This window comes from Trichogramma pretiosum, unplaced genomic scaffold (genome assembly GCF_000599845.2).
Source record: "Trichogramma pretiosum strain Unisexual culture from Peru unplaced genomic scaffold, Tpre_2.0 scaffold125, whole genome shotgun sequence".
In the NCBI taxonomy this organism is placed as follows: domain Eukaryota; kingdom Metazoa; phylum Arthropoda; class Insecta; order Hymenoptera; family Trichogrammatidae; genus Trichogramma; species Trichogramma pretiosum.
Genome location: NW_019640812.1, coordinates 307,817 through 322,212, shown reverse-complemented (window position 1 = coordinate 322,212; position 14,396 = coordinate 307,817). Strand labels below are relative to the sequence as shown.

Here is a 14,396-nt window from a genome sequence, read left to right as displayed (position 1 = left end):
GGGCCCATTTTGCGTTATTTCGAATGCGTCAGGCCTCTAGTCGAGCAATATTATGATCTAAACAATCATGAGTAATGCATACTCTTCAATGATTTGCGGTTGTGCCAATTTTTTCGAGTATTGCATCATATATCACACACATATAATACATTATATTATACTCGAACAGAATACAAAAAACTTTTTTTTCTCCTAGTGATGACAGGCGCGTCCGCATGCAACGTGTTTAACATCCACGACGCGGTCCTGCGCTAACCACCATTCGATTCTTTTATCTTTCTCTCGCATGGAAAAAACTATATAATGCAGTGATCAATTGGGCCTTTGTACTGTACATGTAAGTGAAAGAAAAAAAAAATGAAAAATGAAAAAAAATATCAAATAATGCCCGAGTTGATTGGCAAAATTTTCACGTATATTGCAGTACATGAATACGAGACACTGCGATGCGATATCGCTACATCACTCCCAAACATCGCTTCGGGCGAGCAAATGTTTAAAGGTAAAATATGTTGTTAAGGATATTAAGCGCGTTACTATCAGATTTTGTGCAGCGCACACATCGTTTCGATCGTTGCTTTCATCGAATAAAAGTTTGCGCGTATCACGTACATAACGCGCGTCAATCATTTTGCGAGAAGTCGTATCATTCTCTCTCTCTCTCTCTCTTTCACGCTGAATCGCGTAATGAGCCTTTATCGTTTGGGATTCTCAATTTTATATTAATTATTTCTTTAATATTTTTCGTCGAATTTCCTGCAATTTTTTTTGTTTCGTATCCGGGGTTCGTATAATTCGTAGGCTTATATCTTTATGCAGCCTAAAAAAATACAAGAATCATATGATGATCGATGTAATTGAAGAAAATTGGAGTAGAATATAACTCTATTAAATGAATTTGATTTCATGTGAGAAAATACAAAAGTTTATTAATCATAAAATATTTAACCACAAGTTAATAGTCTTATAGTAATGGGTTGACAGACGATACAAAACATCAAAACACACATTTACAAGATTCCATTTTCACCTCAGAATATTCTTATATAAAAATATTACATAATTTATTAACATATTGTTGTACAGGCACTTGTTCAATTTCTTCTTCTTCTTTTTTTTTTGTAGGATATATTACAAAACAATTGTAATGTTTCAGCTTCGCAACATTTACAAAAATTGGGAAAGATATTCAGTCAGCTTATGTACAAATAAAAGTCGCCCATTTCACCACGCAGCTGCACGGTAAAATCGTCATCAGTTGAATATCACCTGGGGCGTATGACTTGCAGAATGTACTCGAGCATCTTTTTCAGCTCACGCTCCTTTTCGCCATTTTCGTTCTGTTGTAACGAGAGCCGACTGATGGCGGCGTTTAAGCAGGCGGGAAAACCGGCGCTGCGAGCTATGACTTTGCCACGTTGATTGTTGCTCACCAGAGCCCACAAGGATGATCCTGCGATTTCAATGTCCATCAGATCGCCTTTATTCATTAATGTCAGCAACAGATCCAAAAAATCGGCTGCAAAAATAAAACGAAGAAAAATTGTTTGTTTAATGTTTTTTTATATTGCTCAGGGCTAAAAGTGCCATTGACATGTTTTCCGCAGTCGAGTCTCGTTATCATTAAAAATAGGTAAACCGAATGCACAATTGCTGCGACATTTTATGACTTTATGACGGACGACTTACTTGAGCCCAAAAGCCTTGGACGATTACTCGCATTGAACGACAAGTTGCGAAGGATTGACATTGCTAAAAGTCTAATAGAACCAGTCGATAGTCGAGCTAAATTTATAAGCACCTCCAAGCTATCCACAGCCTGAAAAAAAAATTAACATATTTTCTGCGGTCACGTTGTGTTTTGTTATTATTTTACGTCGCAATTTCAATGCGAATGAATTGTTGTAAGAACGCATTGTTACGAGAAAAATGCAATTTTCAATAAAAAATGAATAATGACCAATTTTTTTCACTTCTCAATTCATTAATAAAAGCTTCATTACGTAAGAATTATAAAATGTAAAAAAATGACTTACCTTGGAAACCGCCATTTGTCCTTCGTCGTAAAACGTGAAGTCTATTAGAAATTCTAAGAAATTCATTTCGACGCTTTGCCAAACTTTTGTCCTCTTAGTTACCGCTGAATGGATTTTTGGAAAAATCGTCAACAAATTGCTCTAATTTAAACATAATCATTCAATCAATAAAAAAGTGTTAATTATATTCGACAATGTAATGAAAAATATTCGCATTACTTTTGATAAAACGACGCGGCACTCGTGATTGTGAATGGCATTTCTCAGCACGGTCAGTGCATACCTCAATTTTTGGCCATGATTGTTGCGACCGATTGTTTCTATTTCCTTAACAATGAGTTGTACGATGACGTGTACTAGTGAAACAGAATTTGGGGTTTTTCTCAGTCCGACTCCAGGCGTAACAGTCGTCAATGTCAATGAATGAGCGGCTGCGAAAACAAAAAAAAACGAGGCATCAGAAATTATCAATGCTATTTTTTTACATCATAGCAAGACCGAGTCAATAGTATTGTGCAAATGTCAACAATGGTCAATCTAAAATTAATCTTCCACTTGAAAACAATGACACGACAGCTCGATCTTGTGCACAAATGTATAAAGAAATTCAATGAAAATTCTTGCGTTAGTACGCGATAATGAGAGAGACGCTACCACAACTCACCTTCTGTGCAATTAGCGGTAAACGCCGATAACATCGTTAATGTGCCGATCAAAACTTTTTTATTAGTCGAGGTGTGCGACCATAGTTTGTGAATGATGTCAGCAAAGCCGACCTTAGCCAAAGCTTGCTTCGCCTCGTCGCAGTCGAACATGAAATTCATAGCTAGCATGTAGATTGCCTCGATCTCTTGTAACAGTGGATGTAACTGTAGAAGAAAACAACATAAGAGGGTGAATATAGTAAGAAGCACAGAATTTATCGATCGTAAATTGCAATTTATCGCTCGTTTGTAATGCCGCGCCAGCAACAAAAAAAATCTGCATTTTAGATGGTAATTTTCATTTCGATTCAGCCTGCTGCGCGCATCGCGTTGCTATGACGAGAATGTCGAAGCATTGGATTATGTGCATCGGGCGATAAAATTAATACATTTTTGTCCTATAACAAACCTTATCACCGGTTTGATTCTTAAACGTTGTTATTGGTAACGAGTTGAGCTTGAGGTAAATCTCTTTCAGCACCATCATAATCGTAGCGGGGAATTTTTCGCTGACCGCAAGTTTTTTAGCCGTCGACGATATACACAACAGATTTGTCAAAGCCACAGTTATGACTTCTCGGTCGTTGCTGTGCTTGTTCTTCTTCGCGCCAGTCTTTGCGTAATTATGCGTGATGAACAGATTGATTAAAGTTTTGCAAAGATCTGCCCCTATAGTGATGGCATTTTGATTTTCGGTGGCTTCAATTGGATGCTCGATCGACGCAGCGCCAATAATATTTCTCGTATTTCTCTTTTGCATCGTCGTCGCTTCTTGATGCTCGTTATCCCAGCTGTCTTCAGACTCGACGATACGTTTTGTATCGAGTGCATCTTTGAATATCAAAACTTTTTCGTCTTCCTCACAGTCCTTTTGCATTTCTTGACTAAGAAGGAAAGCTAGAAAACTGATGGCGGTCAGGCCGAGGTCGCTCTTAGAATTTCTAATTATATTGGCAAGCGTGCGTGCCAAAGATTCCACGTCGAGTGACTTGAGAGCTGTCTGAACAGAGTCAAAGTGTTGACTTTCGGTCAGTGACAACGATGTAAAGAATTTGAAAATTTCTGTAGCCAATCGATTTCGTAGAGAAATCATTCGCTGCGTATTTGTATCTACAATCATTTCAATTATTTGAATTGTGCCAAAATGAATTATTATGATTTAAATACTCACGGTATAGGTCAACATTTATGAAGCCTAGTAGATGGCGAATGAATTCTGGAGGAAAGACTATAATTGAGGCAAAATCCGGACTATGAATCAAACAGTTGGTAAGGATGATTGTCAACGAAGCGAACATTTCGAGAATGTTGCAGTAGTTTTCCACATCTCGTTCGGTATTGATTGATCTTGGAAAATCGCTATAACAGCTGCATTGAAAGTAAAAATTCAATATTCACATTTATTCTCACAATTATAAGCTGTAACAAATCAAAATTTTATGGCGTACCCAATTATGTATTTATGCACCGAATGTTCGAAAATTTCACGGATAACTTCGGTTTCTCCTATAGTTATGAGGCTATTAAGCATAGTGCACAGAGATGTTACTAAATTTGGAGTAGTTATGAACTGCACCTGACTTTCGTCGATCATTGCATCGTCTGAACTTCTAGCTGAGTCTAGAAAAATAAATTAAAAAAAATATATTAAATTTGCTCAAACCACCTTACATTATCAAGAACTTACATCGCTGTAAGTCATCGTCACAGTCATACAAATAGTAAACGGCTCTGGGTACCAATGAAACGGTACCACTAGATTGATCGCCCGACAAAAGTTGGCTCTGTGCCCCCGAGGATTCGAATATCTCGCAAATATCAGGATCCAAGGTAGCGAGCATGTAACAGTTCGACAACATAACGGCTATCTCGTGATAAACGTTGTTTTCCTTGACATAACTTAGCATTGCACTAGCATTCATCGAGTCGATCTGTAATTGGAATTATTTTTATTTTTATAAACATTCGATTTATAATAAGAAAAACAAGTCTATAAAATTAGAGCAACATAAAATTCAATTACATAGGCCAAGTTAACTTACGTATTGGAACGCAATTGTTTTGGAATTCCTAATGAGATTGGCCATCGTCAAGCAGGCTTCTTCTTTGACGATCGACGATTCCTCGCGAGCCGTCACGAAGTACAGCAAAGCCTGACAAAGCTCGTGCGGCGATATGTCAATGGCAGCGAGCAATTGCAAAGCCGTGTGAGGTCCATCGACAAGACTTGTCAGAAGTTGCAAGGCAGAGGCACGCACCAATGGATCTCGGCTACGCCACAAAGCCGGTAACCAGCACAAACTTTGACTATTGTCGTCGTACCAAAACTTCATCCAAGACTACGAAATTTATAGAAATTGAATGGTTCGGCTCGGATAGGGTGAAAATTCATTACTTACGTTTTTATTCAAATGAGTTTGCATTTCGAGCAGGATATGATTGAGGCAAATGATGCAGTCTCTGGTAATCGTCAGACCCATGAAACTAATAATTCCATTACGATGAAATGATAATATCAGTTCATTTAAGGCTAGACCGATTGATGTTAAAGAGTCTTTGTGAGTTCTCCAATGGCAGTTTTTAATCACATAAGTCAATGTTGACAAGACCCAATCGAGAAAAGCTGCGATTGATCGAATTATTATATGGATAAACTTGAAACACTTTCAATCTATTTTCACAATTAGTTATTTACCTAGATTATAATATTCTCCACTGAAAAAATTAGACACAGCAAACTCGACGAAATTGATCCAGACGTTTTTCGATTCATCAGATTCATCTTGATCCGTTGTGGCACAAGCTCGCATCAATTTCAGTATAGAATGATGCACTTCTTCTCCGCCTTCCGGTACGTTTAACCAGTCCGGTAATGATTTAATCATTCTTTTGACAGCCTTGCAAAGCCAAGTTGATTGATCTAATAAAAATTAATATGTTTACATAAAATAAAGTTCTTCATTGGATTTTTTTTTATTTAAAAATATAATTTTACCAGCCGCTAATTTGATGTATAAATGTAAGAAGTTGAGAACATCTACGAATAATTCGTGGTCTTCTTTATTTGTTGGGTGAGCTTGCAAGAATCGTTCAAAAGTGTCTGCCCACGGTAAATCTAAAATGGCTTGGAAATTATCTAAGCCAACCAAATTGGATAATTTCAAGTACCTATGAAAAATTTACGATTAATTTTTTAAAATTAATTTATAATTATTTTCAAACGTAATTGACTAACATGGTTAGATAATCAACTGCCGAGGTCACTCCACTGTGAGTGATTGAATTCTGAATATTGTAAATTTGACGTTGTACGCAAAAATGAATGGAAGTAAAAGTTAGACAAGCAAATTCGTTTTCTTTAATCATTAAATTTTCATTTATTGATTGGTCGTTCACGTGTTCCCATTTCTTCCATAAAACTTTTTCTGCTCCATTCCATTCCCAAGCCCAAAATTGTCTGATGAATACTGAAGCTGCGGGATTGCTTCTGTGCAAAACTAAAAGAGAAAATTCTTATAATAAATTTAAAAAATAATGAAGAATATTTCAAAGTACTTTATTTATTTTATACCAGAAATGTCTGCTCTTCGATGGATACTGGTTTTCCAATGTGCCTTACAAGCAAAAGGAAGTTTCATATTTACAGTTATGATGTAAGGTAACGATATATTAAAAGGATTGTTAGCAGACATATCTGTAAGTCTCATTATGTATCCACTGTAAAGTAATAGAACTAGAAGTTGTGCTGCATCCATTTTGTTGTTATCATTATCAGGATAAAGAAATAAACCTTAACAATTTAAAAAGTTAAAATAAATTAATAAATTAAATTTTTTCATTTTTAGTATACTTGCGTATATAAAAACTTACTTCTGAGTATATTATAAAATATTTCGATAGAATTTGAAAGCTCTACTCTAACTGAATTTTCGGAAGATGCAAGGTTTTTCAAAATCGTAATAATCGATATTACTGAATCTGGATAGTTGGCGTAATCTTTTTCAATCTGTCAAAAAGTAATTTCAATAGAAAATGTTTTGTAAGTTATATTCAAAAATAATTGATTCAATACCAGTGCTTTTGTAAATATATCAGATACTAATGAAATTCCATTTTCTGCTATAAACGGTTTGTGCAACGAGGAGTCAGACAACATAACACTTATTTGAACCAACGCTGATTTTCTAACGGTTGGTTCAACGTTTCCTGATCGCAACATATCAAGAACCGAACTAAGAGAACTTCGCTGAAAGATAAATAATTTTTTTTATAAAATGCTACAGACTTCAAAATGTGCATAAGTTCTTAAATTTACCTGATAAGTTCCTTCCGATCGTCTAGCAGTATTTTGCTGATCAAAAACACACAATGAACTAAGAGGAAGACCATGTAATGACGTTAGACGGGGTAATTTTTGCGTTGAATTCTTTTCTTGAGATAGCATCCATAGAATTCGACACAATGCTTCGTCTCTTATCTCTGATATTGGAAAGAACAAAAATCTGACGTTGCCTTTCAAAACCTTTGGACAAATCAATAATTATTACAACTTTTTGATTTACTCTTTCATTTACTTCATGATGAATGTATTTTATAGTTTACTTCTATAAATGGCAATTGAATGGATGAAGATATGTCAGGATCGAACATTTTAGTAATTGATTTCCCAAGAGAAGTTGAAGGATGAGCAAGGCATTGTAAAAGAGGTAGCACTGGAATTAATTCTTCTATGAATTTCTGCCATCCAGCCTCAGTCATTTCTATTCTACCATTCAATAAAAATAATAGTATTTCTTCAGCTAAAATTTTTACCTAAGAAAATATAATACATTTAGTACAGTAAAATAATGTATAATTTTCATAATAAATGTGCAAACTTTTTGATTTTCTGATACGGCGCCATGACAAATGATTTCTGTTAAAATGTGTGAGTTCATCATAAACATTATATTTTTCCAGTTACTTCTGTAATCTCCTACTAACGTGGATGTGACAAGAGAATGGCATTCAGTATATGTTACTTCTTGCACATCATCGTCACTATGAGCGAGAAATGAAAGAGTTATTTTGGTTATCATTTCAGTATCATTGGCACTTAGTTTATAACTGTTAAAAAAATATAAAATTAAATAATATATAACACTTTTGAGATCCATTTTGCAATAATTTGACTAACCAGGATTTATTTTGAGCGAGAATTATGAATTTTTTAATTAACTTAAAATTTTTATGGTAAAGTAAACTTAATTTTGAAGCATGGATAGCTTTGAGTTCTTCAGAAAATGTTTGTTCCTTGGTATTTTTTATTAGTGATATAGAAGCTTTAATTGATTTTGTAACTAATCGAGTTTCATCTAATAATTTTACTAATTCACATTCTTCTGCTCCCCGGAATCTCTAAATAGAAAAATTTATATGAATAAAACATACATTTGGATCAAAATGATTTTGGATGCAATACTTACTCTAGCATATTCTTGTATTGTTATGTGCAATGAGGAATACATCAAATATATAGAAGCATCCATAAGAGCTGAACACATGGACAATTTCATTTTCTTTGGTATAACTTGATCAGCTAGCTCTAAAGGCACAACATTACTCAAAAACTTTATTGCTATCCACAAGAAGTATATATAAGTTGCTCTGTAGTAATCAATACTATCAAATTGAACAAAATAATCTAAAATTTCGCTGAATGATTCAAACACATTTTTCATGCTTTCATGAATTCGAAAAGCTATGTTATCGTTGCAAAACCAAACAGTTGGCATAACACTTGTTATAAGTAACTGAATAAGTTCATATGACAGATCGGCTATATATTTCACAATTGTCAGTGGTCTAGTTGGGTCATTTGGAATGCTCAATAATCTTAAGGCTGTCAACAAAGTTTCTGTACAATATATTGGAATATACATTTGGTGAGTTTGTGATGCTGAGTCATTTAAGTCACTCATGATACTAGGATTTCTTGCACTTGGCCGCTAAAATTTATAAATTGCAGGTAAATATTTTATTTATTAAAACTTATATAAATAAAATTATAATTATCATTACTGCTGATTGAAAAGGGTCATGTTCATCTATTGGTTCGCCATCTGGACTGTCTCTTTCATGATTTATTGCACAATATTCACTTGTTAAATTTCTAACTAAAATCTGAAATAAAAATAATAATTATAAATTTATATTATGCAGGCATAGATTTTTATATTATTTTTTTTAGTACCTTGTTTGCTTTATGAGCAATACCAGGATCACAATAATAGCATATTCTAAACCTCAATAATTGTGTTAATTTAATTAACACTTTGAGTATTGCTAAAATTAAACTGTGTGATTCCTCAGTAGAATCACTAATATGAAATTCTAAAAGACCTAATAATACCTGAAAAAAGCAGTATCTTTGATTTTGTATTCATTTATAAAATTCATTATAACTAGAAATTTTATTTACTTTTACAGTAGTAGGTCTCTGAAGGAAAACTTCTGCTGGAAAATCTTGTAACATAATATTAGTGATGAACTGACAACTTTGTAATTTAACAGGTATTTCATCTGCGTTTCTGAGGGAATCTTCTAATCTAGATAAAATTCCTCTATCTGATGAAGCCAATATTTGCCAAGGCATAGCTAACCACCTGATACTATTATCAGATCGTCTAGCCACAACTGTCGTTTCTCCTGGATTCATAGTCAGCTCAATAGGTGCAGTGCTGAACAATTAAACATTTTTATAAAACAGTGTTTAAATTCATTAGTTTTGCAAAAAATGTTTTACCTGTCTAAAGGTGATACATGAGGTAGATTGCTTGATTCCAGATTAACTTGACATTGCTGATTAAAATTACGTTGTAATGATTCATGTGGGGAAACAAAGTGTTCATTCTGTAATGTTATATATAAAATTAGTTAATAAAATTCATATAGAAATAATTAAATGTTACCTACATCTAAATTATTTGAATATGACGATAAATTATCAGCAAGTTCTTCCAACTTGTTTAGTTTATCTTGCCACCTGTAGTCCAATTTGGCTTTCAAATCACGCAACTCTTGTTTGAACCTAACTCTGCCAAAAGAATTCAAGTAACTTCCTCCATCGTGCTAAAAAAACGGTCAATAAAATACTATTTACATTGCTTCTAAATTGACATTATTGTTTACTTTATTAAAAATTACCTGAGATAATTTGATGAGTAAATTTAATACTTTTTCCTCTTTGACAATAGGCTCAAGCGAAAACCACTTGAATAGTTTGGCCAGCAACTCCTTTTTAATGGCATTGCAGTCACATTCGAAGCCAAGTTCCAATTTTGAAATTATATTTTCCAAAGCTCTCAAGCGAATTTCACTTAAACTGTGATCTGCGATGGGAGAAAAGAGAAAAAAGTAGCATTTAAATTGGATGTCTTATTGTGTTTACATTTTCAAAGATTGTGCATCCTAACGACCAGCTGATGAGTAATACACGCAGGCACGCTACGATGTATACAAACATACAAAAAGAAAACAAGCCAATTGTTCTTACCGAGTTTTTTAACATGCGCAGCAGTTATGTGAGAAACGTTCGACATTTTTGCAAATGTAAAATTCAATCACAATCAAAATAAATCCGATAAAGAGTACACGCTATATTTCATATAAACTTTAGAGCATTTTCTGCTATATATTTATAGTGTTGGCTTGTGTATGTCCTGCTGCGCTGTAATATTTGTAATGTTGTGTCAGCGGACAGCGGTTGTAACGCAGCGCCTGTGCCGCCGCATAGTTCAAAGCCCCGGCGAGTAAGCCTACGCGCTCCGTTCCGTTACAACTCCGACAGCAGCAGGCAGCTTCGCAGCGGCACATGAGCGTGTAAACATGAAAATGCGCGCCTTTATACGTGACACACAGAATGACATCTGTGACACATGCAGTGTATATACAAGCGTACGGCATTCGATGACGCGACGAAGTGCATACGATAACAAACAGTCATTGAATTATGCATCTTGACCAGTCAAATAGGTGTTGATTTTACATATACAGGAAGGAAAACGTGTAATTTTGTCGGCAAGGTGAGAGAACGAGAGGCAACTATCTCGCAATTTGAACGCACATTAATAACAGACACGAGAATTTGCATCTGGGTTGCGTATGCATGCGTTAACTGCGAGCGAATACTCTCGCAACGCGAGGGTTATACATGCGCAACGAGCTTGTGCGCATCGCAAAAAATCGCGCGCTTTTCTGAGCAGTTTCATAAACGCTGTTAAATGTTAAGCAATATATTTAGAAACATTTTACGAAATTTTAAATTTATTCAAGGAAATTAGCGAGGAATATTTTTTCCATTTTCATTGTTATTTTTCTTTTTATAATAGTAGTTGAAATAATGATGTAAAGATACATCGAAACTAAGATTACTTGCATCAAATTATCGGAAAACGAATTCAATAATCTACTCGTATTTTTTTGTGAAAGCAATAAATTTTACAACAAAAGTAGTAGAGAAAGACCATCATTCTGTTACCAGAAATTACTTATACATATGTCTGGGTGCCTTGTAGCTTACGCTTGCATTACAGTACAATATATAGTTGTAGTTGCTACAAAAAGAAATGAATCACTCAATTTTATATTTTACTTTCTAAACTTTGCAAAAGGGTAAGTATATATTCTATGCGCACGATATATCGCTACAATAATACATGGCTGTTTTAAACTCGCAGCCATTCAACTTTCGACCTACATCATAAAACTCGTTTGAAACTTCCAAGAGGAGCCGGAATAGTTATATATACTTACATCTTTGGAATTCCTTTTAACGCAGCGACGAAGCCAAGATATATTCTTACAAATTTCTACTCTGATGATGAAAAAGAAAACCATCGAACGAGGCATTTCATTCGAATTTTTTGAGTTTATTAATATAGAACAAAAGGCACAAGACTTTTTCAGGACTTAAAAATTCAAACAAAAACCGTATTCGAAGTAACTTTTGGAAAAACCGCGTAAAAGGAAAAAACCTTGAATTAAAGAAAAGTGATAATAATGTTAAAATAAGATGATCAAGGTAAAATTGAATAATTTGTTGATTTATAGTCAAAATGCACTTTATTTAATTTAATTTTTATCTGTAATATTTATACACCATAATAACACATTATATCAAGAGAAACATTCGAGCCTTTTTTTTTTGTTTTATCATTTTTATGTATTGCACGCAAAAAACATCATCCTTTTGTACGCTGAAAAGGGCGTCGGACGTTTTTCCTCGTATAATGCACGATTTTACACATATCAAATAATAATCATTCGCTAACTTCGCTGACTTTTAAATTTTATATTTTCAATATCGTAATCGTTAAAACATACACGTCATCGCCATAATCGAAGAGCATACTTTTGGATTTTGAATTTTTCCTAATATGTTCAATCCAGTATATCTTAAGTATTTTTATAATATATAATCTTGTTACTTTTTTTAGTTATACAATCGAATGATCGAATTGCACAATTATAAAACGCCGCTTAATAAGGGAAGTTTTTTTATATGGAAACTCCAAGGAATATACACATTTATCTAGGGAATAAGAAATATAGGATTATACATTATGTATATTTATTCGTCAATTTTTTTTTTCAATAAAATTTGGATATATTTTATAAGAAGAAGGAATCGCACTTGGCGTCTATTATAATCATTCGTCTATAACTTATAATAATTTCAACCATTCAGATTAAGGATGCTTATTGGATTTTCAAGAGACTGGTTTATTTTTATCGCTGATCAATAGGCGAACGTGCGAGACACGGCACCGAACATTTCCTTAATTTTTGTGTTAGATATTTTGTCGAATACTTGTAAACCTTCAAAATTAATGACGAACAATCATAATTATAGTCTCGTTAATTCTGCGCAAGTTCGGCTATTAATCTGGGTATTATTATTTTTTTTCATTTTTCGTAATTTTTTTTCAACATCAATAATACACCATTTATATACATTATTTAACTGCATATAAAACGTACAAAACAGATTTGAAACATATATTTTATATTCAAGTAGATATTGATAATCATTTCATATTAATCGTGTCATGTCGACAAAAATTGCACGTTAAATTATTTCTGAATACTGATGTCTTCTGTTAATATGCGTATCGACTTTTTTTACTTTTGTTTTCTTTTTCTCTTATATTTTTGAGCTTCATTTTTTTGTACTGTACAGTATAATATTTTATTGTATCGCATGAGACAAATTTTGATATTTCTCATACTGGCTAAAAGTATCGCAAAACACTAATGCATTATTCGTATAAATTCTAAATTTAACTCTTCGTCCTCCCTGAAAAAAATTGTATATATAACTTGTAAAATCAAGTTCTGCTGAAACTTTCAAAATGAATAAAAGAAGAAGATATTGTGGTTTAATAAATTTTCTAGCATTAAAAGAAAACTCGTCATTCTATTGTATAATCGTCGATGATATTTGTTTGTCCTGCTTTTCATTCGTCGATACGCACTTCGTCCGGGGGTTGTTTCACTCTTCGTTATATTTATTAATTATTATGTTGGTACGAGTAAAATCTTTTAAAATTATTTTTCATCGTATAGTAAAAGTGACATACAATATCATTATTAAGTATTGTTTGTATATACTTGTAATCATAATTGTGAAAAAACGTCGATACAAATATGTTTTTAAGTTGTAATCGTTGTCGGCTCTTATGCGTATCCAGTCGATTCGAGAGTTGTTAGTTTTATTTTTCTCGTTATATATTTTTTAGCATTGCCCATGTGTTGACTTTTTCATGCATTTATTGCTTAGTTGTTTATCACTACAATTTTTTGTTTTTTTTTTAGTTTGTTTTAACAATACATTGAATAGCAACGAGCGAGTCCTCGAAACTCTAATATTTTTGGCTCGGAGCAAGATATGCGTATGTTTTGATTTTTCCACGTTTTTTTTGTTTCACGTAGTTCATAGAAGCTTTTTGGCTTTTTATAACAAAAAATTCAGCTGTCAACTTTTATTCTCAATTAGAGCTCAGAACATCGAATCAAATTGAATACGCCTGTTTTCATCTCAACAGTGACGTAAATTTAATTATCTTTTCACATTAACACGTGCAATTTTAGAAAAACCATGGGCAAAAATTGAATCGCACTATTCTTTCGTTTATATCTTTCGTTCTCGGAGTTCTCATTAAATAAAAACGAAAAATCCCCCGAATAAAAGCAAAGAAAAAAGGGCTTGGCCACACTTTTTGGATACACTGTTTAAAGTATATCATTTTTTGTATGTATAATAAAACTTACTTATACGTACACACATATTGTTAGGTAAAATTTTTTCGTTAAATGTAAATGCATCATATAAAGAGCTCGTTTTTTACGCGGCTGCAAACCGTCACGGATAAAAACCCTGTAATATTGCTTTGAAACACACATTTACTGCACACATCATATCGCCTACAATACAAACAATAATAGCAATTGTTTGAGTACTTCACGCTGTATCAGCACGAAATTAATTTCCTTTTAACTAGATTTGGTTTTTTTCTTCGATATAATTATTGAACGATGAAAAAAATCGTTTAAGACGATTTACACACATCAATAAATGGTGAACGAGTCATCAATAAAGATCCACAAAAATGTCAAC

At 33.4% G+C, this 14,396-nt stretch overlaps 1 protein-coding gene across 1 annotated transcript; it reads right to left on the bottom strand.

Moving 5' to 3' along the window:
- Positions 1–908: 908 nt before the first annotated feature.
- LOC106655779 (rotatin) lies at positions 909–10,442 on the bottom strand. Its single transcript, XM_014376335.2, has 29 exons — positions 10,275–10,442; positions 9,926–10,110; positions 9,695–9,850; positions 9,525–9,631; positions 9,201–9,459; positions 8,973–9,131; positions 8,801–8,902; positions 8,206–8,727; positions 7,917–8,137; positions 7,618–7,846; positions 7,343–7,552; positions 7,056–7,262; positions 6,813–6,986; positions 6,611–6,746; positions 6,312–6,530; positions 5,976–6,237; positions 5,736–5,908; positions 5,436–5,660; positions 5,140–5,363; positions 4,783–5,079; positions 4,428–4,671; positions 4,189–4,360; positions 3,912–4,108; positions 3,150–3,850; positions 2,701–2,905; positions 2,256–2,467; positions 2,037–2,177; positions 1,690–1,819; positions 909–1,519 (listed from the first exon to the last, which is right to left on the bottom strand). The coding sequence occupies exons 1-29, from the start codon at positions 10,318–10,320 to the stop codon at positions 1,266–1,268; spliced, it is 6,369 nt and encodes a 2,122-aa protein (XP_014231821.1). The 5' UTR covers positions 10,321–10,442; the 3' UTR covers positions 909–1,265.
- Positions 10,443–14,396: the final 3,954 nt, after the last annotated feature.